General features: G+C 42.8%; 1 protein-coding gene across 1 annotated transcript in view; it reads left to right on the top strand.

Moving 5' to 3' along the window:
* LOC146799016 (cholesterol 24-hydroxylase-like) overlaps positions 1-26,864 on the top strand; it is a 275,481-nt gene that overhangs the window by 156,427 nt on the left and 92,190 nt on the right. Inside the window, exons 9-11 of the mRNA XM_085626413.1 lie at positions 6,315-6,377; positions 14,079-14,151; positions 16,341-16,425. Coding sequence (XP_085482539.1) covers positions 6,315-6,377; positions 14,079-14,151; positions 16,341-16,425 — 221 coding nt within the window. The remainder of the gene's footprint in view (positions 1-6,314; positions 6,378-14,078; positions 14,152-16,340; positions 16,426-26,864) is intronic.

The raw sequence follows: 26,864 nt of genomic DNA, 5'->3' as shown, positions 1-26,864 counted from the left end.
TCATGCTTCTGCTGACAACTATAGACCCATATCTAACATCTCACTCCTAGCCAAAGTTCTGGAAAAATGTGTGCAACAGCAGCTGAGACTACACATCACCAACTTCCACCTTCTAGATGACTTCCAATCCGGGTTCAGACCTGGACACAGCACTGAAACCACCCTTCTCCACATCGTGGATGACACCCTCCAAGCCCTCGACCAAGGCAAAACCTGTCTCCTGATCCTCTTAGACCTATCTTCGGCATTCGATACGGTTAACCACAACATTTTCCTTGAACGCCTCAAACTCAGGATGGGTTTGGATGGCACCGTCCTTGAATGGTTTAGGTCCTTCCTCCAAAATCGCTCACAGAGAGTCCTCATCAATGGTAATCTATCTGCTCCCTCTCCGATCACGGTTGGAGTCCCCCAAGGATCAACCCTTTCCCCTACCCTCTTCAATCCTAACCTTGAACCGCTCACAGAGGTGCTACACTCCGCCAATATCTCCTCCCTTATGTACGCCGACGATCCACAAATCTACATCAAAATCTCTTCCCCTGAGGACATTCTCTCCTTGAATGAGGCCTTGAAGCTGACTTTACATTGGCTCACAGCCAACCAGCTTAAACTTAACGCAAATAAAACTTAATTTCTTCTAATCACCCCATCCAAAACCAATCCGGACATCAAGGAATAGATAAAGGCTATCACAGCGCTAAGCTGCCCTCCTACCATTGTTGACTCTGCGAAAACCCTTGGAATAACCCTTGACGGCAGCCTGAACATGCGGGGCCATATGAATTCGATGGCCAAAACTGCCAGATTCCACCTGAGTTACCTAGGAAACTTAAAACCCTTCCTTGACGCCTCCGACCTAAAAACGGCAATCCAGGCACTAGTCATTTCCAGGCTAGAAATATGGATGCTCTACGATCGCAGGCTACACAAGAACTCTCTGCCCCATTGAAAGCCTGCCTCAACGCCGCCGCCAGACTCCTAACTGACTCAAAGAAATTTGACCACATCTCTCCCCACCTCAAAGCTCTGAGCTGGCTTCACCTAGAGGCCAGAATCCAACTTAAACTGGTCTGCATTACTCACAAAGCTCTTTACTCCAATTCTCCTGCATTTCTTGCCCAGAAACTAGTGCTATCCAGAGGAGCCAGAAACTCCCGATCTGCCAGAGACCTTTTGCTTCAACCAGCTCGCTTACGGAAGAAAAAACCTACAATCGGGCCTTCTCTGGGGCTGCTCCAAGAATCTGGAACTCTCTCCTGCCCGCATCAGAAGACTTCCATGCCTGGCGCGCTTTAAAAAGGAGACCAAAACTTTCCTAATGGGCAAATTCCTCACATAAAGATCACATTGCAATCACCTCATCGACATGTTCCACCCACCACCTCGGCATTATCCATGGCTTTACGGATGATACCTACCCTGCACTCCTGGGCATTCCCACCCAAGAGTTGAGACTGCGTGCCTTTTTTTATAAAGTATCTCCCTGTTTTTTATCCCAATTGTATCTGGGACTTCAAACTGCGTGCTTTTTCTTTATAATGTATCTACCTATTTTACCCAATTGGTTCCCTCCCATCCTAATTATTTTGTATACCACCCTCAATCCTGTAAAGCGCTCTGATACCCTTACGGGTCTGGTTTGCGCTCTATAAAACTATAAAATAAATAAATAAATAAAACCCCCTCCACACTCCAGTCAATGAAAATCCTAGGGAGGAAAATAGGGTTATCTTTTTGTAGGTGAGTAAACGATCTTGAGGGGTGAGTTTCTGGGGCTAGATCAACGGTTCCCCCAGGGTCAAGGATGCACTCAAAGAGCACTCTCAGCGGCACTAGGGCAGCTGGGTGGAGAGTGCTGAGGCCCAGTGTTATCCAATAGGGGATAGGGGGCCTACGGTTGGTGGCTGCTTATAGGCACGCCACATGGATGTGGGAGCAAAGCTCCTAGGGTTTAGCTCAGGGCAAAGGGGGATCCGAGTTAGCACACAAGGTACACCCACAGCGGCACAGGGGAGGCCGGGTGCAAAGTGCTGATTTGGCATTGGCTGCTCTGTTGTTTTCAAAGGGAGTTGCAGGTTTTGGATTTTGGCTTCAGGATCGGTCCAGGAAGTCTTTTGGGAGGAACCAACAGCTGGGCAGGTACATTGGAGGGCTCGGGACATAGGTGCACCTCAGGTCCTCTTCTCCAGGGCGCAGGGTGGCCAGATGTAGGGGTGCCTTTTGAGGTCGGATTTCACCTTACTGGGTCACTCGCGGTTGGGGGGTTCTCCGTGCAGAGGCTGCAGGCGATGTCAGGGAGTCCTGGAGGGGTTAACCCACAGTGGACTTGAATTCTGGAGTGCTGGGGAACCGGTGGACCACTCTGACTGGCGCGTAGACGTTGGGTGCAGTGGTGCAATGGTGGTTTCAGGCATCGGGTTTCTTTGTCATTAGCAGACTCAGAGTCTTTCTTTGGAGATTCTTTTGAACAGAGCTGCTGTCCACAGGAGATTCAGTCTTTGTTGAAGGCAGTCAGTCCTCCCAGGGGTTCTGGAGGTTGCTGCAAACACAAGGAGGACAAGGAGACTTTTGGCGCAGGATCTCTAGAAACTGCAGACCAGCGGGTAGGGCTGGGGCCAAGCCAATTCTTCTCTGCAGCCTCCTCTGCTGCGCGTCTTCTTTTGTCCTTCTTCTTCGTAGGTTGTGGGAATCTGCCTCCTTGGTTCAGGGCTGCCCCCTTTAATACTGTATTTAGGGGGCGTTTTAGGGTGACTACACCCTTGGTGTGCTCACCCCACGTGGTAGAGTGGGCACAATCCTTAACACTCATTGGAGGGTGCCTGCCATCTGCAAGATGGCGGGCACTGAAGAGTGGGATTCACCTCGCCTCCCCTACCTGAGGGGTGGGGTTGTCAGAGGTGGGCACACCTTCTTGCCTGTTGTAATTTTTCCCTCCTGTGTTCCCGCCAAAAAGGGGGTGAGACAAGAATGAGGCCGGCTCCTGATAGCAGGAGAGGCTGGGGGCCACGTTACAAAGGCGGCAAGGTCTTTGAAGTGCCCCTGCCACTGATGGCTCTTCCTGACCTGGGGGAGGTGTAACCACCTTGGCCCAGGGAAGGCTTTCTTTCTAGGCCCAGGGAGTGAAGGCTCCCACCCCAGGGGTCCAGAAACATGTCTTGTGGTGGCAGGCTGGTGTTTACCAGTCAGAGAACCCGCCAGAGGCTAGTCTTTTTTCAGGGGCATCTCTAAGATGCCCTCTGAGTGCATGGTAGAATAAATCCCACACTGGCATCAGTATGGGTTTATCATGCTGAGACGTTTGCTACCAAACGTCCCAGAATTCAGTAAAGCCATTATGGTGCTGTGGAGTTCGTAATGACAAACTCCCGGACCATATACTCTTTATGGCTTTACTGCACTTACAATGTCTAAGAATGGACCTAGACACTGTAGAGGTACAGTGCTCATGCAACTGTGCCCTCACCAGTGGTATAGTCCACCCAGCTAGAGGGGTGTCTTACCTATACCATAGGCAGTGGGTTGCAGGCATGGCACACAATGTGCCATGTCGACTCTTCACTTTTCTCTGCACCAAAACACGCAACCTGCAATGACAGTGTGTGTGTGTGTGTTAAGGTACAGGACCTCTAAGGGTGGCACAATATGTGTTGCAGCCCTTAAAGGTCTTCCCTGGCCGCAGTGCCCTTGGTACCCATGGTACCTTTTACAAGGGACTTACATGTGGCTAGAGAGGTGCCAGTTTGGGATACAAAGGTACAGATTTGGGAAAGAACACAGGCCCTGGGAACCTGATTGGCAGGGACCCAGGGCACATCAATTCAAAGTGCATCAGAAATCTGGCAAAAAGTGGAAGGGTTACTGCATCAAAAACCCAGCTTCCTACATTCACGATGTAGACAGCTATGCTAGGCTGTGACTGAGAGCCTACACTTACCAAGACAGTAAGTCCCAAGGAAAACCATTTGCAACTTTGGCTCACATTTACTACCTTGATGTGAATGATAAGACAACCCTTCGAGAAGGTTTATATATTTGTTTTGCTCAAAAAACAAATGAATACTACCATACAATAGGAAATAAAGAACTTACAGTGTACATTGCAACTTAAGTAAAAATAGGTAAAATGGATAATGGGCCAAAGATAATAGATGATAACTCCATTAGAAGCCCTGGTATGAATGTTATATCAAAGTCTGTAGGATTATAAAAATAGCAAAAAAGTTAGAAATTCTCTGCCTGCGAAATAGGTACTCCTTGTGACTGGCACACAAGTGGCAGTCAGATATAAGCTAGCCATGTGTTCCAGTGCAGTATTCTACCTTCACACTTGAAAACATACAGTTCTCAAAATATCCACCATGTCCAATGTAGAAGCTGTATCCAAAGAGGGTTCTGGGCTGGTTGGATACATGTTGTAGGTACCAAACGAGGGCGACCTATGAAGGCACATGGACTGCTTGAAGATGCTAGTTCAGCCAATGTCAGCTCTTCAATGAAGGGGCTATGATTTTTTTCTGCAGCTCCTTGTGCTGCAATGGATAAAGTTATATTTAGTGTCTGTACCTTTTGTACAATTCCAAAAGCTCAGAACAGGTGGGGCACTGTAGTGGACGCAGCTCAAAGCAGATTCAATAGTTTTGATTTTGCGCCACAACCTGATTTGAAAGTTACATGTCTTAAAAGTGGTAAAGATCATTGTACATTTCTAAATCTTCATGAGCTCTCCAAAACAGATCTCTGGTGACCTACATCTTTTGGATAAAGGTTTTATATAATTTAAACTAAATCCAGCAAAATTATTTCAGTCCACAGGTTAACTGGATATTCCTCTCAGTTGCCTGAGGGTTCCTCTGTTTCAGAATCTCCTGAAATCTCTTGTTCTCCAAAGACTTAGGAACTAAAGTCCCAAATGTAAACCAGGGGTTACACAGTGCAACATTTCTTCACTTAACACAGGTTCCTCTCTACTGAGTTTTTGCAGCACTTTTATTCAACTCAGAATTCCCCTCAGGCCAGCCAACCCCTCGAAGTTCAAAGCATCTCTCTATCCAAGACAGCATCTAGAAGCTAGATCTCTAACAGGTTAAGGAGACAGTCTGCAGTATCCTCCTATCTCACTGTCCCTGGATGCTAAATTAGGAAACATGCATCTGCATTTCTGAAACACATGCATGGACACTGGAATACATACAATAGGTTGGACCAATCCTTCCAATGTTCCTCTGCAGGTGGAAGGGATAGTCATGTGAGTGATACTTGCTGGTCTAGTTCAAAGTGCTGATCTGAAGAATGGTGCCTGAATTTGAGTACCACAGGAATTGGCACACCCGTGGTAAGGACATTTCAACCTTACCTTTCCACCAGTTACTGCACTCACTCTCTCGTTTCCTATGTATGATGTAAATTAAGTCTAGTAAGATTTGCTTTAAGGTTAGGAAAGACTCACAAAGGCCTTTGGGAAAAAATAAAAAATGTTGAGGACTTTCTAAGTGGAAAGAAAGCTGTAACCCATACTTGAATCCTTCCCTCACTCATCCCACAGAAACAAAGGAAGGTGTCTAAGAGAAAATATGTGTTTTTCATGTCCCAGTGATTTCAACAGCTAGGCATTCCATAAGATTGTGGAGGCATGGTATCAGGGGACATCTTCCAAGTTAAAAGAATCCTGAGAAAAAATATCATTCAAGAGTTCCTGGCAGAGTTAATCCCTAAGAACTCCTCTTCATGTCGTTTGCCCATCTATTCTTTTGAACTCTATTCAGTTGAGCTGGCAGAACTGGGATTTTATCATACATTACTTAATCTAAGCCTAGGCGACACATGTATCCTTGTCATTGACTTCTGGCTGATGAAAATACATATAAAATGCATACATTTCTAAAAGTAAAAAGATATTCCAAATTTGTAGTCAAACTGATCACTGCCTCCTTTACCACAGATAAAATAGACAATGATAATCTGTCTACGATTACAGAAACTTGAAGATCAAGTATTCAGTGGGTCGCCAGAAGACTATTGTGGGTTTGCAATGTGAGGCACGATAAATTATTCTGAGCCATAACCAATTTAGCAGGACAGAAGAAATTTAGCTAAAGGGTTACAAAACTATCAAAGGTATGGAATCAAAATGGAGTTACCGACATAACAAAATTTGAAAACCTTGTATTAGAGCAAAAGAAACACACGTGCAGATCCGGCTATGGTGAAAGATGTGATTTGTTGTCAATTTACAATGCTTAGAATGCTTGCCTCTTTAGGTGTATTCTTCAGTGGCATTTCTTATTTAACCAGTATACTTATTCTACTTGTAGAACTGGAAGAGAAATGTGATCAGGAAATTATGCTGGACAACTTTGTTACTTTCTTCATTGCTGGTTAGTAGTGACATCACTTAATTTATATGTTTAGACTATTGTGTTCATTAAAAGTTATGGATGTGGCAAATAGCTCTCCAGAAGTTATAACCCATAAAATGTTCAAAGGCTTTAAACAAGTAAACATCACCAAAATGTGGAACATTATGGAAAAGGGGCAGCATTGCAAACAGATGTATACACACTTTAAATGCAATATATTGACATATCTGTGCTTAGATACCCTTTGTTCTTAAATTACAAATTCTCAAAGCATGAAATGTTTATTAGACTGTTGTATGGAGACTGAGAAGTCCTGTCAAATGTCTGTCCGTGCTGCTTCCACCATTATACAGCAATATATTTAACACAAAACTGTTAAAATTTCTTTTTTTTTTTTATTCCACTCTATTTATTGCCTTAGGTACCAAATTGTAAACGTGAACTAATATGTTATTGTAAAGAGTACCGGATGTGCAAAGCTACACCCATGCAAAAGGAAAGCACAAACAATGATTTTCAAGATTCCTTTTCGAGTGAATGTCAAGAAAACTGTAGTCACTAAAAAAATTGTATCTCAGAGGATGAAAATTAGTTTCACTAGACTGTGTGCTGATTCTCCTGTGGACATAACCCACTGTGCATACCATTCAGTCATGCACTGGAGGTTGGGAACAGAACCTGGACTTTTGCCAGACCCTGCGCCAAACCCTTTCTCTGTGTATTTTTGGCAGCTGGCCTGGCTTTCAGCCTAGTCCTAGGCCAACCCCTTATAGAGATGTAATTCACTGCCTTTGCCATTGAACAGTGGACTTTGAGCACAGGACAAGGCCTTCACCTAGGCCCTGCACCGAAGCCTTATGTGTACATAACTATGTGCGCATAGCCTTTGGCCATGCAAAGGAGCGGTTGGGTGAAGGGTCTGGCCTTTAGCCTATATCCTTGTGTTTCCTATGTCTTGATTTGATTAGTATTAGCAGTTCTATGGGCTCATCATCAAATCCTGTGTTGAAGACAGTGAATGTTGTTGATTTTGACCAAAGTATATATCTCTCTTGGGCCTCAGGATATCTTCTCTATGGTAAGGGGATGCTCTCCCTGGAGTATATATCCACTGAAATGTTTTCTGTGATGTGGGGGTGTAAGCTATTTGCATATCTCTACCACTGTGTAATGGCAGGAGCAGCAAACGTTTTCAGTCACAGCCTAATCTGCAAATCTGGATCCTAGAATCCAGATCTTTGAATCTATCAAATCTGAATGTGTATCCTATAATCCCTATCCACGAATACCTTAACAACAATGGAGAGGGTAATTTTACATTTTTGGTGACTGTATCTGCCCATCTTGGGCAACCCACTTTCTAAGGGAATCTTCTGCTGCTCCTTATATGTACTGTGTGTTATTTTTTTCAGGATATAAGCTTCTTTGCTTCTCATCCTGTAACACTGATACAAAAATTATTTTCTGTTGTGGTCAGCCAGTCAGATTGTGAACATCATGGAATCATCCAACGATCACTGAATCCCCTCACTTTGGACAAAGGGAAAAAGGTTCAATACTCCAGTAGGATTTTCTTTACGACATTTGGCTGATTTTGCTTCAGCTCTCAGGGTGTCTCTATTTTATTCCATCATTTGACCTCTATTCTTTTTTTATGTGAAAAAAATGCTCAACAGATTTTCTCTAAATCTCAAAAAGATTGTGAGTTGGTAAACTTGGTGGAAATTAATCTACCATTTATTGATATAGTTGTGTCAGTTATTACCCTGTGGAAATTAATAAAACTGGCGGTTAGTGCCTTCTGGACCATTTCTATTACCTTCCTATTATTATTGGTCCCTCAACAGATATTGAAAAACCTCTCCAAAATCAAGTTAAGCATGGGTGAATCAAACTTTAGAAAATAATGCGGAATACATAAAAGGAAAATACCTGGTTGCCTCAACTTCAAACTAGACTTATACTAAATCAGGCAAGAAGATGGACATCTTCAAATAAAAATAAGAATAAGTGCTGTGAGAAGAATTCTGCTTTATCAAACTCTGTTCTTATACATGAATGACCCTCCGGTAACCTCTGAAGATGCACTATATTCTAGATTATTATTCCAAGATAATACATAATAACTGCCTGTTCTGTGCATGTGCCCTGGGTCTTCTGATCTCAAGAGCAAATGTTCTGCCCCATAACCCTAACAGATTGCAAAACTATTACAACATATTTATTATTTATTTATTTAGTGTTTTATATAGCGTGACGTGACCCGTTATGGTGTCAGAGCGCTTAACAGAGATTTAGCGGTACTGATTGCGACAGAAAGCAAGCATCATAAACTTACGCATGAAGAATAATATAAAACAGTGGACAGTAAAAGTTCTCTGTACTTACAATACTATCTGAGACTGACCGAATACGACAAATTACAAAAATTATCTTTTACCATCAAAAGACTCAGAGTTCAAAGTTTAGCTCAGCTCTCGCCTCAGTAGCTTAATGAGATAGGGGACCCAGATAAAAACTGTATAGATCCCAATACGCATCGATTCAGGAAGTCATTAAGGGGCCTTCTGAATATAAATCCGTAGGGAACAAAATGATGAATCAATAGACAGACGAATTAGTTGATTCTATGGAAATAGTTATGGTAGGAATTTACCCATTAGGAAGATCTTAGCCTCCTTCTTGAATTTTGAATGGAACCGTATTCTTCTAATGTTTGGAGGTAGCGAGTTCCAGATTCTGGGTGAGTCGCCTGAGAAAGCTCTGTTGTATGTTTTCTTCTTCTGGAAGAGAGGAGGTTTCAGCACAAGATCTTTTGCACCACGGGAGTACCTGCCTCCTCCGGATATCATCACTTTCTGAGCAAGGTATGCCAGTGTTTTTGAGTGTAGTGCCAGTTTGAGTTGTACTCTGGCTTCGTGTGGTAGCCAGTTCAGAGCTTTTAAGTGCAGAGAGATGTGATCAAATTTTCTAGATCCAGTTATGAGTCTAGCCGCTGTGTTGAGACAGGCTTTTAGAGGAGCTCTTGAGATCTTGGGCAGGTCAGATAGAGTTGAACATCCATATTCGATCCTTGCGATGACCAACGCCTGAACTGCCAATTTGATGTTTTATGTTTCTAGGAATGGTTTCAGTTTTCTAAGACAACTGAGGTGGTACCGGGTGTTTTTAGCTAACAAGTTGGCGTGGTTTTGTGTGTTCAGGTTCTTGTCCAACATGAATCCTAGTGATTTGGCTGAGTCCACTAAGATTGAAGTGCAGTTAAGTGTGGTGATCAGTTTGATCCATTCCTTTATTTCAGAAGAGATTTTGGGGGGGGGGAATTAAAAGAGAAATCTGTTTTTTGCCTATTTAGTTTAAGCTGATTACTTGTTAGTCTTGAATGGTCATCTTTAGCGCTTCATTCAATGAATTGTTCTCCTCGAGTGACAAGATTTTAATGTAAATCTATGTTTCATCAGCATACATATGAAACAAGATGTTGGCGTGTCGCAGTCTTTCAGCCAGAGGTTTCATGTAGAGGTTAAAGAAAGTTGGGGAAAGAGTTGATCCTTGCGGTACGCCAATCGTAAAAGGGGACGGTGATGATAGCTTTTGATCTACTAAAAATCTTTGCGATCTGTTCTCCAAGAAAGACTTAAACCATTTGAGGATAGTTCCTGACAGTCCCATCCTGCTTCAGAGTCGATCTAGCAATTTATCATGGTTTACTGTGTCGAACGCAGATGAAAGTTTCAGAAGAATTAAAAGAATTAAAAGACAAGCTTTGTCTTGGTTTATAGCTTGCAAGGCGTCATCCACTATATGAAGTATTGTAGTTTCTGTACTATGGTCTGGTCTAAAACCTGATTGGCAGCCGTCCAGAAGGTTAAATTTAGAGATGTGTTGGCACAGTTGTTGATGCACACATTTTTCTAGCACTTTCGCTAATAATGGAATATTGGATACAGGCCTGAAATTATTTGGGTCAGCAGTGTTCAATGTCATTTTTTAATGATGGGGATGACTTGCCCAGTTTTTAGGCAGTCTGATATGGAGCCTTGAGACAAAGAGGCATTGATTATCGCAATCCAGATGGGGACGAAAAATTGGTTGGCTATCGTCGAGAATTTCGAAGGGAGAGCATCATTGAAGTGGTTATTTGGCTTTGTACATGAGAGGATTTTGGAGATATCGTTGTTGTCATATAACATGAAGGAAGACCATTGAGCTTAATTCTTAGGCACTGCTTGGAGGGAGTGTGAAGGTTCATCGATTTGTGAAGCTGACAGGGAGAACAGCGGCTGCTCTAAGCTCACTTCCCAGTGAATTGATTTTGTCTGTGAAGAAGAACAAGAACTCCTCACAGTTTATTAGGGATTTATGGGCACATGCATCAAGGTAGGATTTTGCGAATCCTTAATTGCTATTATTAAGGAATCGTAATTAAGGACTCGCAAAAGCCTATGCATGTAGGAATCTCTATAAAAATAGCAATTCCTATACATTCCTTAATTGAGACTCGCAAATTGCGAGTCGCAATTAAGGAATGGCATCCCATTCAGTCCGGTGGGCCTACAGGCCCATAGGAATGAATGGGAAATTGCATGCGCTATTTGTGAGTACCAATGGGTACTCTCAAATTGTGCATGCAATTTCAAGGGTACAAGGGTGTCAAAAGAACACCCTGTTGCGCCCCTGAAATTGTACTGTGCACCCATGTTGCGCACACACATGCCCCAAGGGCATATGTCTGTGTAACATGAAACTTTGAAAAAGGCACTTTCCAAAGTTTTTACAAATTACCGTTTTGTTTTTTTTTATGGTAATTTGTGGCCCCAAATAGCGAAATCGCTATTTGAAAGTGCTTCTTGCATTGCATTTAAGGAATCGCAAATTGCGATTCCTTAAATCCAATCGCAATTTGGGAAATCGCAAAAAATTGTGATTACCGAAATTGCGCATGCCAAATTGTTTTAATGCATCGCAAAAGCCCTTTTTGCAATCGCAAACGGCCGATTATAGCAAATCGCACCGTTTGCGCTCGCAAAAATCTTTGATGCATGTGCCCCTTTGTCGCTTCTTCAGGGGATTTTGCCATTTTATTCGACTGCAGCTTTACCATTTCAAAAAGTTTACGTGGTCTATTTTAAGCGTTCTCCAGTTCCAATCTAAAGAAATCTTTTTTTGATTTGAGAATGCTTTTGTTGTATGCTTTTCTGGTCTTTCTTAGTAGTTTTAAGTTGCAGGTTTGATGGGTGTTGTCTCCATTTCCGTTCGGTTAGCCTCAGCTTTCTCCTTTTCCTCATTGAGGAAACTACTAAACCAAGGATTATTGTCTCTATCCGTGATTCGTCTCAGATTTTAGAGGAGCAACTGAATCGATTATGTCTGACATCATTGCGTTGTAGTGATCCGTAAGTTTGCTGACATTTGTAATGTTAGAGGGTGAAGGAAGATCCTTCTCACAACACGCAGCCAGTTTCTCATAGTCTAGGCCTTTTGTATCTCTAATCCATCTCTTTGGTTTGACAAATTGTGTAGTTCATTCCTTTATAACTCCTGGAATTTGGAAGGTAATAGAATGGTGGTCTAACCAATAGCATGGAGAGATCGAGTTTATATTGACTGCCTTTTCCTTTGAGATGATACAGGCTAGTGTAGATCCTTTGTAGTGAGTGAGAGAGTGCAGGTTTGCATGAGATTTTGGTCAGCTAGGAATTCTTTAAAGACATTAACCTGGCTATTGTTAAGATCCTCCCAATGCAGATTGAAGTCACCCAGGAATAAACCATTGGATTGGGGGGAAGAGTTTGCATTGATGATTTCCATTAGGTTGTCTATGAAAGTGTGGTTCTTACCTGGAGGGTGGTAAAAGGTGTGTAACATGCATGGATGATTCGCTTTGTTTCTAATAGAAAGAGCAAGGTATTCTCAGGAGTCAAATGTCTCGGAGTTTAATTGGGTAGTGGCGAGATCGGAGTGGTGAATGCAGTGATACCTCCCACTTTTTTTCATTTCTCAGCCTAGTCTCACGATGCTGTAATTTGGGGGAACTAGTAGATCCAAGCAAGGCGATGAAGTTCCGGTGAGCCAAGATTCTGTTAGGACCGCCACGTCAATTTCTTGGTTTAAAATGAGATTGGCGATTTTGGAGGCATGCTTCACTGCTGATCGGCAGTTAAGTAAAAGAGCTAGGAGCAGTTTCAAGGAGTTCTCAGGATTTGAGTCATGATTGGAGGAGGTTAGCTGAACTCTCTTCAGGTTGTCGATGTTTAACTTTCTATTTTTTAGTATGGAAGTTCTATTCACGTTGATTTTGACCGTTCCAATTTTGTTTACGCCTCCCAAGTCCAGGAGACTAGAGGCCTCGGGTGTTGATTTGTAGGCTAGTGGTAAGGCTAAAGTTTTTTTTTCTGATTGATACTTAGGTTGTTGGTGTGGGCGATACTGCCTCTTTGACAGCAGCACGACTGTATGGTTAGGGTGGCTTTGAAGATTGTGTACGGAATTCTGAATGAACTTAATTTTTGATAGAGATTCTTCTGTGCGGTGTAAGATGCTCTTCATTTCAAGAATAGCACTTTGAATGCTCTGAGATAAGTTGTCAGTTTGGAGTTTCAGTGCTTCAAGCTCCATTTGAGTTGCCGACGATGTATGAATGGCGTCCCCAGGTCCTGAACTCTTTGTGCTAGAGAGCTCGACGCCCTTGTGAGTGGCGCTAGCTTTAAACCTACCGGAAGTTGTTATTCTATCCGCAACAGTGACCGAGGGTTCTACCCTATTCGGGGGGTGGCCATGGGGCCATAGGTTGAGTTCAGCGATACACTCTGGGCTATCTGGGTAACTGGTGCTGAGGGGGTAGTAGATGTAGAATTTATCGTTGTTGCGGTTAGAGGCGCAGGTTAGCTATGTTTTTTAGGTGATGGGTTGACCATAGACCTGTTACCTTTTTGGTGGTTGCAACACTGAGCTATATGTCGACTGGGCATCTCGATTGGAGGTATAGGGCCTGACCTTAGGTCGTGTGTGGAGTAAATCCTAAGCTTGGTGTCATGCAGAATATTTCTGGTTTCTTGTGTGTTTAATATGTTTATTAAGGTTGCCCGACAAATAGCTATTTTTCTAGTGAAGAATATCAGGTCATTTACTATGGTGCCTTTTTTATGTTAAAGGATGGATCAGAGATCAGTGTCTCTGGGTTGTCTCAATAGATTTAGTTTAAAGGTTTTAGTTGCAGCCCTGGAGAGGTTGGGGGAGTATAGATATAGTGAAGGAGTTTCTGCCTGCTGTTTTTAAGCATGATCCTGACATGTGGGTGGAATGCACTTTCGCCAGTTTATAAGAAAGTTACTTTCCCCTTCAGATTCCAGACTGTGAAAGTGGACTAAATATTCGGGAAAAAAACATATAACGCCTTAAATAAAAAACAAGACAAAAATCTAGGCTTTCCAGGAAAAGATTTTATTGCGTTGTCAACTACAGTGTTAGTTCTGTACAGAGTCAGTACTGGAATGGAGGACCATCTAACGTTAATCATTCAACAGTGTGTTTTAATTGGTTGCTAGACGTGGTTTCTGACTAGTGGATAGCTTATTTCAAAAGCTGTTTTCTGTGATGCTGCATTTGTTTGTCAGATGTCAATAGTTGTATAGATTGTTTCAAAACCTGTTCGCTGTGATACTACATTTATTCATCAGAACTAGACTGTTATAATAACACTGCTGATCTTTATTTTAGGTCAGGACACCACAGCTAACCAATTAGCATTTGCAGTGATGTCATTGGCACGGGAACAGGAAGTGTTAAACAAGTATGTGGCGAAATGTTACCAATTTCAGTTCCAGTTCTTTTTTAACTAATCAATTCATGAGTCATACATGTCAGCATTAATAAAATTAGGGGTTATAAAGAGTTTGGCAGACATTTTACTGTTCCCCAATCTGTCTATTCCTCCTCTCGACTTAGAGTCAGGTGAATAGTTGTGTTTCAGCTGGCAAATGCCCTGGTAGCACTGCCACCGGAAGCATTAGACTGATGGACCCTTGGACATCCGCCCACCTGCCTTAGTACCTCAGAGCATCTGCTCAGTTTAGTGCAGACATTCTGACATACTTTTTTCCTGTTTCAGATCGTGCTCTCCACACTCTTCGAGGACACTCCCAGGGTTATTTTGGGGTTTATTTGAAAAAAATAAATAAAAATAAATCCTTCTTTGGGAGTTTGTTTCTTAAAAACAAAAACGTATGCTGGGTGGCTAGATGAAACATTGAAAGCCGCTCAGAAAACTTACATTACCTTCAGAGGAGCCATTGTGGCACTGGCTCATCAAAAGACACAGAAATCTCCATTTGGCTTTAAAAATAGCCACCATTACACATGATTAATGTTATTTTCTGAAAGTAGTGGCATTATCTTGAAGGTCATTTGCTCCATGTAAGGTTCGCTTAGACTCAACGTTATTCTGCTTGTTCCAAAGCATTTGAAGTTGCCTCTCATATCAAGGGAGGCACTAGTTCAAAACACAGAGATACCTAAAAACTCAGCGAGATTCCGCGGTGTTTCGCAAGTGGCAGAATTCCGGTCCATTTTACTTCTCACGCTGATTTTTAGCACTGGGAGCTTCTCCTGCTGCTTCGTTCTGCCACTCAAGTACTTTTTCTGCTCGAGTGGCAGCTTTCACATCAGGAGTAACTACTTTCTCCTATGCGAGCGATGGCGACAACACACGACTGCCCACATTGAGAAATCTCACCGGGCGGGGGTCTTGTGCTCTTTTTTTCTAGCTCACGCTCAACAACTTAATGAGTTTTGCCAAACTGAGTGGACAAACCTCTGTGAACTCTGCCGGGGGAGGGAAATTTACCGCCCACACCAAGTTAAGCCCTCTCAGGGCATGGAAGCAGACAGTGCATTACTCAATAAATAACCAATAATATGATGCATTAAGTTAACTGATATAAAATGGTGTGGGGCACAATGAACATCATCAGGTATAATGCAAGTCAGAATGTCCCTTCCAAAGTTCTATCATAGATGCAAAGACTTCACTGATCACAAAAATCTGTAAGGTGGTAAGTAGCCTTTCATCCAACCGTAAACTGCTGCAAGATAATTGGTCATCCAATCCCATCAAACATGGTATAGCTCATGGTAGAATAACCGAGCAGGGACAGAGCGGGGCATTTGTTGAATGGGCTGGCAATCAGAATTTCTAAAACATCCTACAAGCAGGCTTCAGGGTCATTAACCACTAAATAAATTGCACTGGGGAAAACAAAGGCTAAAAGAGGCCAAAAGAAAGGAGCAATAAAGGGACTAAGAGGAAATTACCCAGTTAGAAAGTAACAAGATTTAGGCTGTGCTGCTGCACACTGACCTAGGTGAGAACTCCACTGCTGTCAGGTCAGCCCATGAAAGCACAGGGTACCTTTGCCCACAGAACCCATATAACTGCCTGGGTTGTTACTTTCTGTGATGTGATTCTGAATGATGTCACTTCTAGTGGTGTCACAGACTGTGTCTTCCCCGATAAGTTAAGAAGTTCCCTCTTAATGTATTTTGTGAATTTCATCAAGCAGCCTTTAAAACTCAGCAATACAATTTCAAGGGATAGCCATTAGTTCTTTAAGAGGTGGCTTTGTAATTATATGTAACACTTCACAGATCTATTCATTCAACAAAGCCAAAAAGAGACCTAATTAAACATTTAAAGATATATAACTAAATGAATCCTTAGATAGTGCATCCATGCCAGAATCAGTGTTTCACCGAGAAAAATAATAAGGTTACTATAGGCTCAGACATTATTTAATCTAAGTGTCCCAATTATCCTCTTAGAATGATGTTCTTGGAAGTTTTCGTTCATTCCAAGGAAGGAGGTATATGTGCACCCTTAAAAAACTTCCTTCACCATCACACTGCAATGCATAGTTACACTGTGTCACGTACAGAAGAGTGCTATCTCTAAGCAGTGTCATTAACATTTTATTTTATCCTTAGGGTCCGAGCAGAAGTTGATGAAGTTATTGGGTGGAAGAGAGAAATTGACTATGCAGATCTTGGCAAACTACGATATTTAACTCAGGTAAAACAACAAAACGTTGTGGATAATTGCATCGTTGTGACAATAAAGGGAAGGATACAGGACCATCAGGTATTAACCAATATGTGACAGTTTCTGGACCTCCCAGAAAAATTTGAAAGTGGACTTCAGAAATGAACAGAGATGCTCTGGCACACTCACATTCAGACCCTTCCATTTCTCATAACTAATTGTAAAATACAATACAATATAAAAATCATCCAGCTCCCCAACCAAATGGGTAAAGGAAGTCACTGTATGTCTCACAAAACAGAATATTTTCTTCACTCACCTCTAAGGGAGTGATCAAGCACCGGTGACAAATAGAGGCAGATGTTGAATAACTGGAGCAAACGATCAGAGAATTAGTGGAGATTCCTGTTGAGTGCTGTGTGTTAGCGGGATCGCATCAGCAAGGCTATTTTTGACGACCCTCTTAGTCAATGTAGTTTGAAAATTGATCAACATAACACAAATTGATTGGGGCCCCATACCAAAAAGTCACAAGAACTTTGGCCAAGAACATAGAGTACACATTACGGGCAAAATTTGCTTGATATAAGACCAACAATTTAAAGGGTATTTCCTCTATTTGTGTTTTATCAGGCACGTACTCTGCTTTCCTGATGTTGTCCAGCAAACATGTGGATTAAAAACATCAGCATTGGTCTGGGTAAATCATGGCAGTAAGCGCGGTTCGAAATGAGTAGCCAATCCCTGTATGAAGATCTGGTGTTATGAAGAGCTATTGCCCTATATAATGCACAAGAAGTCCTCCCTTTTCCAGGTTGATATATCAGCACAAGCGCACAAGCACAAGTGTAAGAGGTGTGGCGCAGTGGCCAGGGTGCCTGACTCCAGACTATGGGGTTCACGGTTCGATCCCCGGCGGCAGGTTAGCCCAGCACCATGTGACTCTGGCCAATAGCTTGTTTAATCTTCCCGACGGCCCCCAGCGCCGGGACACCACTTCGGAGGTAGCTATGCGCATTATAAATACTGGTATTTCATTTCAGCACAAGCGTTGATTCTATCATACCACAAACAAGGCTAGTGGTTTGAAATGGTTAAAAAGGGTTCCCAAACAATTGGCAAACACAATTTAAGTACTTATTAAATGCCATCAAAAGCCATTATGACTTTGAGTTTATTGATAGACAAGGGTGAGATAGCTACCAGATCTTCCTCAGGCATGATAGACAAGTCAAGTTGTTTCTTCTACTTCACTGAAGGCTTTGGTATGGAAATATTATTAAGTAAACTCAATGCTTCCAGGAACCAAGGAACCCTCATTAAAACAGAAAAGAATAGAAGTCAAAAAATACACAGACCTTGTGATACTCATGAAGGTACGTCTGAACCCCAGACCCTTCCCTATCCACAAAATAATTATTCCTTTGAATTAGCCTGAAATATTATGATGGGAGATGGTTGATCATATTCCTTTATTATAATAGAAATGTGTTATGTATAGCAGAACCCTTGTGGCTCTCACCATTAGCATGGAGGGCAATATACCTTTTAACGGAACTTAGGCATTTTTTCACCTTTGTCTGTTTGGCTTTCACCTCCGAATGCTCTGTAAGACCCTCAAAACAAAAAATGCCTGTTTCTTCTGGCAGTGGACAATGATGTCATCGCACCTTGGTTCATTGCATTGGTCCTATGTGGACTTTTTTAGAGGGAGTTTTTACTTTGTATTTGTGATGGTGAAGGCTTCACGCATAGAAATAACAAGTGACATGGAGAAACAAAGAGATGTCTCTTCCTTATGCCTAGGTTGGGAAGGATTACCATTTTGGGGAAATTCCAGATGTATGTACCAAGGGGGGATGCATAGGACGCCCTTGCTTCACCCCACGGTGCAAGGGAATGCAAGGAAGTGCTATGTGCTGTGTTGGGTTGATTTGTAAACAGATGTCACGGCTTTGCGTTGCCTTGCGCAATAGAAGGACAGCACAAAGGCCTACTAAATATCGGCATAAATTGAGTTCCATACCAATTTTTTAAACACAGAATCATTGTTTTATAACAAACAAGATTTTACAGTTTTAGAGTATTCGTTCTTACATTTCATCCTACTTGAGATCAACACATATATTATGATTGGTATCTTATTTTTTACACTTAATCACGTCTTACTGTGTATATACATGTACAATATCTCCCTTCTGTGTGCAGAGCTCCGTCCCATGTGCAGAGATTCCCCTCTGTGTACGGGGACTCCGCCACCTGTGCATATATAGTGCTTTGCACCCAGAGTGGAGACTAGTGACGGGGAACTCTGCCTACTGCAAATAGATAGGAAATGGCTACAGGAAGAGTCGGCCATTTTGAATTTATTCTGAGCCTTCCTCAACTCAGAGAAGCATTCACCTCCATCCTGCTTCTCCTTTTGCACCAATCTTGCCCCCAGCATGATGGAGGGACTTGTGAAAAAGGCACCCCTTTTCACAGATACAGAATTGAACATCATTAGTTAGTTAGGGGGTGTTTGCAAAGTACCTCAGCCTTATGGGGACAAGATATCCAGCTGAGTAATGCAGCAAATGCCCAAACATGGAGGGACATTGCCACACACTACAGTGCAGTGAGAGTTTACAACTGGCAGCACAAAATGTGCAGCAACCACTGGGAGGACCTGCGTCCTTGGGCCCATATAAAGAACCAGGATATTATGGGCCTCTCCTCCCAGTCACATACACAGCACCCCAGCATGACCCCATTGTACCGGAGGACCAAGCTGCCTGGTTCACCCTCCATGCTCAGCTAGAACAGTATGAGTAGCAGAGAGACTGTAAGTACTTGTACCTTATTATTTGTCATATAGTTTGACATGAGTGGTGAGAGAGATTTCCTGTCATGTGTGTTACGTTTAACATAACCTGTGTCATAGCTCCAAAACGTCCATGCATCAGTTTTTCATTCTGTTCAACTTATTTTACAAGGAATTCTTGGACTTTGTACCACTCATTACACAAATGTATGCAATTGCTTTACAAGCGCATTTCTTAAATAACAAATACTGGAAGTAGCACAACTAGTGGCACTTTGATGCTATGTGGAGTTCTTGTCTTTAAAAATGTTTATTGTTAGTATGACAGCTTGCATTGTTAGTCTGTTCTAGCAAGCATGCTTTTTGTTTGCTTTGTTTCTCTTTACTAATATGTGTTGATTGTTATAAAGTCAACGCTGACATGGTGTAACTTTACCTTACTTCATATGATACATAGATTTCAATAGTTTAGTGAATACATGCATTTTCTGAAGAATGTCATGTAATTTATTGTAAGGAAAACAGTTGATGTACCCACGTAAAATCCTGAATTTTCCTTGGATAATTTGTTATTTTTGCAAAAATGCCCATTTTCTAGATTAACTTCTACATGCTTAAAATGTGTGATAACATTTTTTTTAATTAGCTAATTACGTTACATCTAATACATGGTTATTATATTTTACAGCACATTTTATAGCACAGGATATCAGTAGTTAGGTCAAAATACTACTATGCCAGCAATTGGTATTTTGGTAGTGCTCATGCCTGGAAATGGACACCACCAACCAGGGGAGAACATATATGGCCTTCTCCTGGCCTAGAAGTGGTATCCCTAGCAACCCCAAACACCATCTGAGCTTCTTCCAGCCCGTCCCTAACTCCTGAGGCCCCATTCCATCGGGCCTCCTTCAACTACTTCTACTCCTAGTGCACTCTTAGGAGACCACATGTCTAGGGAGACACTTCACAGTTCCAAACACCTCACAACCCTCTTGTGAGCCTCAATCCCTTCCATCTGTGTCTGTTCCTCTGGATGCATTCAAGGGGGCGAGGACTGCCTTAGAGAAGGTTAAGGCAGTGATCTCTCAGGACACCTGTGACTTAATGGGCGGGATCTGGATGTTCCAACAGACACTGTCTGGCCAGCTTGAAACTTTAACTGCCGCCATAACCAACTTGACGTTGGCTTCCAAACACACCCAACCTACTGTTGAGCCATCTTCAACGTTCTCTGACCTCACTATTTCCCCTGTTACCGCTCATATTGTCTCTTCTCGTGCGGTGTCTGGTCCTGCCGTGGGCAGCCACATTTAGTCAATGTTGGAGGATGATTTGAATATAATAATCACCACTGAGAGCAAGGATGGCCAGTGGCCAAGTCAGGACCCTAGTTACAAATCTACAAGTGGCTTGGGGGGCTGCCATTATTATTATTGTTGACTGTGGGATGGTTACCTTGACGCTTCCAGACTCTTTTTTTCCATTGCCCAACTAACCCCAAGTTCTCTTTCCCATTCTGCCCGAGGACTTTATTTGTATTTGTTTCTCTCATTATGACTTGCTTTGTTGTGACTTATTTTGATATACAGTTATTGTTCAAAATATTAAAAAAATATAACATTTTATGTTTCAAAAAACCCCTCTGTTCTTAAATCTGTATAATGTTTGCTGCATTCAATGTGGTTATCAGTATGATGGCTTGTACCAATAATTTTCTTTCTGTTCTAAATGTAGTAAGCGCGCAAAGGAAATTTGAAAGATACCATAGAAAACATTACTAAAAAAATCTAAGTCAACTCAGGTTAGAGGTTGTGAACAGGTGCACATATTTTTATTACAAAACAATGGTGAAGATACAATCATATTTACATTATGTACCGGGGATATCTCCCATGATTACACAATTGTGGAGGCAAACATCTTTGTGAGAGTATGCACATTCTGGATGTTTGTCACCCCTATAGCAGGCCTTTACAATCCTGAGGGCAGGGTGCTTTGTTATAAGTGAGAAGGTGCCCCTGCATGAGCAGGACGCCCCTGCAGCCTACGGAGTCCATTCTTCCGGGTTGTCAGTGAAGCCGCCATATACTAATATAGAGGGGCATAAGCGACCGTGTGATGACCAACTCTAAAATGGCTGAAACAAACCCTGTCGTGTTTGGTGTCAAACATGTTGGAATCATATCACCACATTGGTAACCGGTGTGGGAGGTATGATTCCACCCCTCCGAAGCGTACTTCGTGGGGCTCCTGGTGTTCCCGGTACCAGCATTCTAGTCTCGGAGAGCACAAAATGGTTGTTGCTGACCAGAGACACATTTCTGCCCTCCTGCTGCTGAGCCAAGCTCAAGCAGGGGAAGGCTGAACAATAGGCTTCCTGTCACAGGGAGGTGTGACCACCTCCTAGACAGAATTTAGTGTATTAGGGCTGGGTCTGTGTGCGCTTGCCAGTGACTGAAAGTCTGCCTGCGGGGCACATTTGGAGTCCCTGTGCATAGTCCAGTTCAAACCAGTCCTGGAAGCCGTTGGCTCCAGCTCTGGCGCGAAACTGTACAAAGGACATGGAAGTAACCTCCCCCCTGTCCAGACCCCTGAATCTTTCCAGCCCTCTCCCGTGGGTACTTAAGTGCTTACCTGGCTGTAGGACTTTAGATTCATTGTGGACAAGATTCAGAACTGAAGCCACTGCACTTCGACTGTCTGGGCACTCTGGACTTCGCTGGACTTCATTTGGGCCTGACTTCGTCTCCCTCTCCGTCTGCTGCATCGTCTGTGCCTGTGCACCATACAGGATCCGTGTAGGACCTGTGGAGCATCCAAGACACCTGAAGATAATCTCCCTTGGAGTGAAGGAGTCACTCCCCTGCATTCGCAGGCACTGCAACACTGCTGACCGGTCTGCTGATCCCAAGCTCCTACGGACTCCAAAGGGTTCAGCAACACAAGAGGTGGGTTACTACGTCCCTCGAGGCCTGAGCTGCCCTCTCACTCAGTTTAAGGCCAGAATCCCTCGTGGGGGCTGCAATACCCAAACCCCGGTGCACCGCGTACTTTTGCAGGTGCAAATTCTTGTTGGCAATTCTGCAACAAGTGCATTGGGCTCTGAGTAGCCCAAGCCTCTGGCAACTTCTCCTACAAAAATCTTCAACCACGCGCACCAAATGCTCCGTGGCCTGCTGTTTTGTGAAGCTACTTGACGTCCTCTCGAGACTCCTGTGCCTCCGGCCTGTGGGTTCATTTGAGAGTCAACTTTGATTTCCTTGGGCTCCCCTGATTGTTCTGGGCTTGCCCTGACTCCCCTCTGTGTGGTGAATCTCCTGGACCTTGCTGATCCAAACCAAACACTTTCTTGACCTTCTGTGTGGGTTGCCATTGCCAAGGCTTGTTGGTGCTCCCGCTGGATGCCGACCCCTCGGCACTCAACATCCTTCGTGGGACAGCTCGTATGCGGCTCCTGGTCATCCTTGACATCACCTGGTCCCCGGAGCTGCAGAGTCAAGGTCACCATCAAATATCCTGAAGCACTGGACATCAAAGGGCATTCGTCTTCCGAGCCCCTGGTCACTCTCAAGTGACCCAGACTCTGTCCCCTATGCTTTCAGGTACTCTTAGACAAGAATCCACATTTGGATTCCAACTGACGCTTTCTCCCCTTCCAGCAGCGGCACTTCCTCAAAGTCCTCTATTGGGTTTGACGGCTGTTTCCGACACCACTTTCGACCTATGCACCTAGCTTCCCTGGGATAGGTAACTCGGGTACTTCGGTATTCACGGGTGGGGTGGCTCTCCAACCTTCTGTCTTCCACTGGGTTTCTTCGAAGTCCACTGGGAAGGGTCCTTAAACTTTAAAATTCCAACCACGACTTTCAGATAGACTTATACGGAGCACGCGGTTGTGTTCTCGCAATGCACACGCACTCCGTGGGGTCCCTATCTACTCACATTGGGTAGTTCCTTGGGGTCACAGCAATTCTATGTCCTCTCAACACTGTCTTAACTAGAGTTGTGGTTCTCATACCACTTTCTTAGTATATGGTTTGGGCCCACTGTGTATTAGTGCTATTTACTGTTATTTCTTTGCTGAAGTATTGTGTGCTTTGTGTCTATCCCCATGTAGGAGATACTGTAACGTGCTAAATCGTGTTATATAATAAATATATATTTTTATAACTACTGTATGGTTCTCTTTTCATTTAATCTGTACTATAAGATTGCATTCTGGTAAAACAAGCTGCTTTACACTCCTTTAAGACTAAGCCTGAAGGCTACTCTCCACAGCTACCACTTGGATAGCTTTCTAAGGTTGTTTGAGACCTCTTAAATCACCATAAGGGTTGTCTGGACTGGTGCAAGGTGCCCACTTTAATTAGTGGACATCATATACCAGACCAGCTTCTCACATGGACCAAGACTTCCTCAATTCAGCAGCTTGAAAATCAAGTTGAAGATTGATTAAATTTCTGATTTATTTAAGTCAACATGAAAAAAGCAGAGACATAACACAAGGTAATAAAGGCTATTACACACCACCATAAAATGATTTGAAACATTTGCATACAGTGTTAAATAATTTCTAGAAGAGTCAGTTTTCGTGCAAAATATGCAATGTTTCAATAAAATACAAACATTTGCACATGTACCTGATGACCGGATGGTAGCGGGCCTAATTGCTGCTGCCAGTATGTCTCCTGAATGCCTAGATGTAGATATTGTAGTTGATTTGTTCCTGAAAGAAGCTGAAATTAAGGCCATGCATACATATTAGAGTAACTGAGTGTGAGGGTTAATAGAAGACACTATGAAAAAGTTTGAGCAACTCCTCTTTAAAAAACACAATATTAATTACTTTGACAACAGAATAAACATTATAAGTGAAAAGTTAGGTTGTACTCGCAATTTGGAGAACATGTGACATTGAGTATGGTGACAATAGGGATGTGTCACAAAACATATACTGTTAACATGTCAAAGAATAATCAGGGAATTAGTCAAGTGTGATGTAATAAATTAGTCATGTTACCAGTGTCCACCATCCGCCAGCTGTGTGGTGCCTGACTGGATGTGATCTCATTACGAGGAGCAGAAGTCACTCTTGCCTGAGATGGAGGCAGGCCCAACATCACTGGGCCTATAACAATATGAATGACATTCTAATTAAAAACATTTAACAAGTAAAACACATATAGACAAGAAACTGTTAGGTTCATAACCAAGTAATAGACATAACAAAACATAAATAATGAACGAATATTATTTGGTGCTACATGAGAAACACTTCTTGTTAGTATATGCACTTGCCATTTCTTGCTGGTTATTGGTTGTGAACTGGTCCCTGAGATCGAGCTCCTGCAGGTACATGGACTTCTGCCCCAGCAGAAGGATTCCCTTTGGCAGTATGTGGCAAATTAAAATTAGGGGTGGGCATAATTTGCGAAAGCGACTTTCGCAAATTATCGCGAAAATGTTAAAAATCTCCGCAAACACGCGGAAATATCGAGAAGACGCGAAAGTTTTTTTCCCGCCCGTTCGCGTATTTTCTGCGTGGTCGCGGCTCGCCAACTTACCCATGCGGTTGCTCGCGGGTGCGGCCATCTTGTTTTCACTCTTCTCGCGGTGCATGATCGCGAGAAGAAAGACGTGATCGCGCGACGCATGACGTTACTGCGGGCGCGAACTTTCGCGAGACAGCGCAAATGGCTACCAACAATCCAACATCTCGTGGAGAACGCGACCGGATCGGGAAAACTTGTCGGCGAACGCGGGGATTCAGGTAAGGCAATCGCGCGCGCACGAGAATGTATTATTTTACAGCGCGAGCAAGAAACAAGTTATCGCTAAGCTGCGGAATGCGGAAATTTTGACATTTTCGCGCTCTCCACGGAACGCGAAAATGTCAAATTATCGCAATTTCCGCGAGCGGAACGGAAATTTAGCCCAGGCCTAATTAAAATAGAAAGTTAAAAAAATTAACAATAAAATATGTTCACGTTTACTTATGAGCAAATATATGGTATACACCAAACAATAAAGGATTGATGGAAGCACAAACGAGGATACATCCATAAGGTTTTAATTCTTGATAAATCAAGTCACAGATAGAACATTGACAAATTTCCCACATGATGAATAAGAAACTTTGTTTTTGCTTTGCTAAGATTTCTGGGACTTGTAGTGTTATAAAGAAAATGAAAAACATTAGAGTACTATTCACAATATGGGGAAGACCCAACCGGACCGGCTTCCATAGTCACACACACTAAAAAGAAACCCATTTTTTCCATGTAGTATGGGTGTTGTTGCATAATGTATTACCTGGCCCCACATTACGTTGTCTGTAACAGACAGTCATGTATCAGGTGGGGTGCATAGTGGAGAGAACTTCCTTCTCGAGTGGGGTGATACAGAGTTGTGATCCAGTTAGCTGGACTGGGGTTACTGGCGGGATTATTTCTTAATGTATTGATTACAATTGTACACACAATTAACTTCTTGATATGTCCTACAGGTCATGCTGACCACACCGTAACTCGTAATGATGCCTATTCTGCAAATAATAAACCAATTGTGCTTGATGTACTATGAGCAATTTTTCAATAAAATGGACATTAAAAAAAGAAATTAATGTTTTTCAGGTATAATTTATTGATTTTAGGAGTCACCTTCTCTACCATGCAGAGTTGTCTGCCTCAAGAGTGGAGTGCCATGAGTGCAGGGTCTCAGCAGTTGTAAAAGTACTACTCTTAAAATTATGATCATAGTTTGCAAATACCAAAAAATCATAAACTTACAAAAAGTGTAAGTTTAACCTTGTGAATCATGCCCTGTGTATGTGTCTCTGTCCTCTATATGAAGGTGGAGCACCCATTCTATACTTCCTATAAAGAGTGGTATGGAGGTGAGAGCTGGAAGTGCAGTGAAATGTGTACATGGTCAGATGCGGAAATGGATCCAGTAGATATATCCTCAACCACTATGCCTACCAATGATCTAGCCGTGAATATTTTCAGTGAACCTCTTAGTAGGAAGCATAGTTCTGTTGACTAGTAAGAAAATGCCTTCAAACCTCCGTTATGACTAGATTGCCAATCCCATGCACAAGGGCCACTGGTACCCTACCTGGACATGGCATGTGTAACTGTGCAGTATACTTGCCAAAAGAGAAGTCTGGCATAACGTTTAAGTTGCCCGCAGTGCTAATAGCCCTTCCATAAACTGAGACCATGGTAAATCATTTAGGAAAGAATGACTTTTTTCCAGCGTTGGGGCATACAGAAACATAGCTGTTAACCCCTTAGCCCCAATATCACTATTCACCCCAAATCCACTGCCCTCCTTATTCCAAAAGTGGGCAGTAATGTATAGGTGCTCTGAGGTACCCAAATGATCGACTCCCACTGGATTTGATTGTGTAAGATGATTGAAATTGCAGGGGGGGATGTACGAGAGCTGAACTTGTGTGTCCTAGCAGAGAAAATGGGTCTCCTGAAGGAGCACCATATTCATCCATATCTCGTCCAAATAGTGGGAAAAGATGCACTGCTTCATCGAAGAGTTGAGGCACAAAATATTAATGGTAACGTTTTTAAGGTGCAACTTAGTGGTGCTCTGTGTGTGTTGCTAAATATGAGGCCACAAAAAACACAAAGCCACATTTCTGTGGTCA

The sequence above is a fragment of the Triturus cristatus genome, chromosome 9 (genome assembly GCF_964204655.1).
Source record: "Triturus cristatus chromosome 9, aTriCri1.1, whole genome shotgun sequence".
Lineage (NCBI taxonomy): Eukaryota > Metazoa > Chordata > Amphibia > Caudata > Salamandridae > Triturus > Triturus cristatus.
This window is presented reverse-complemented; position numbering and strand designations above follow the sequence as displayed.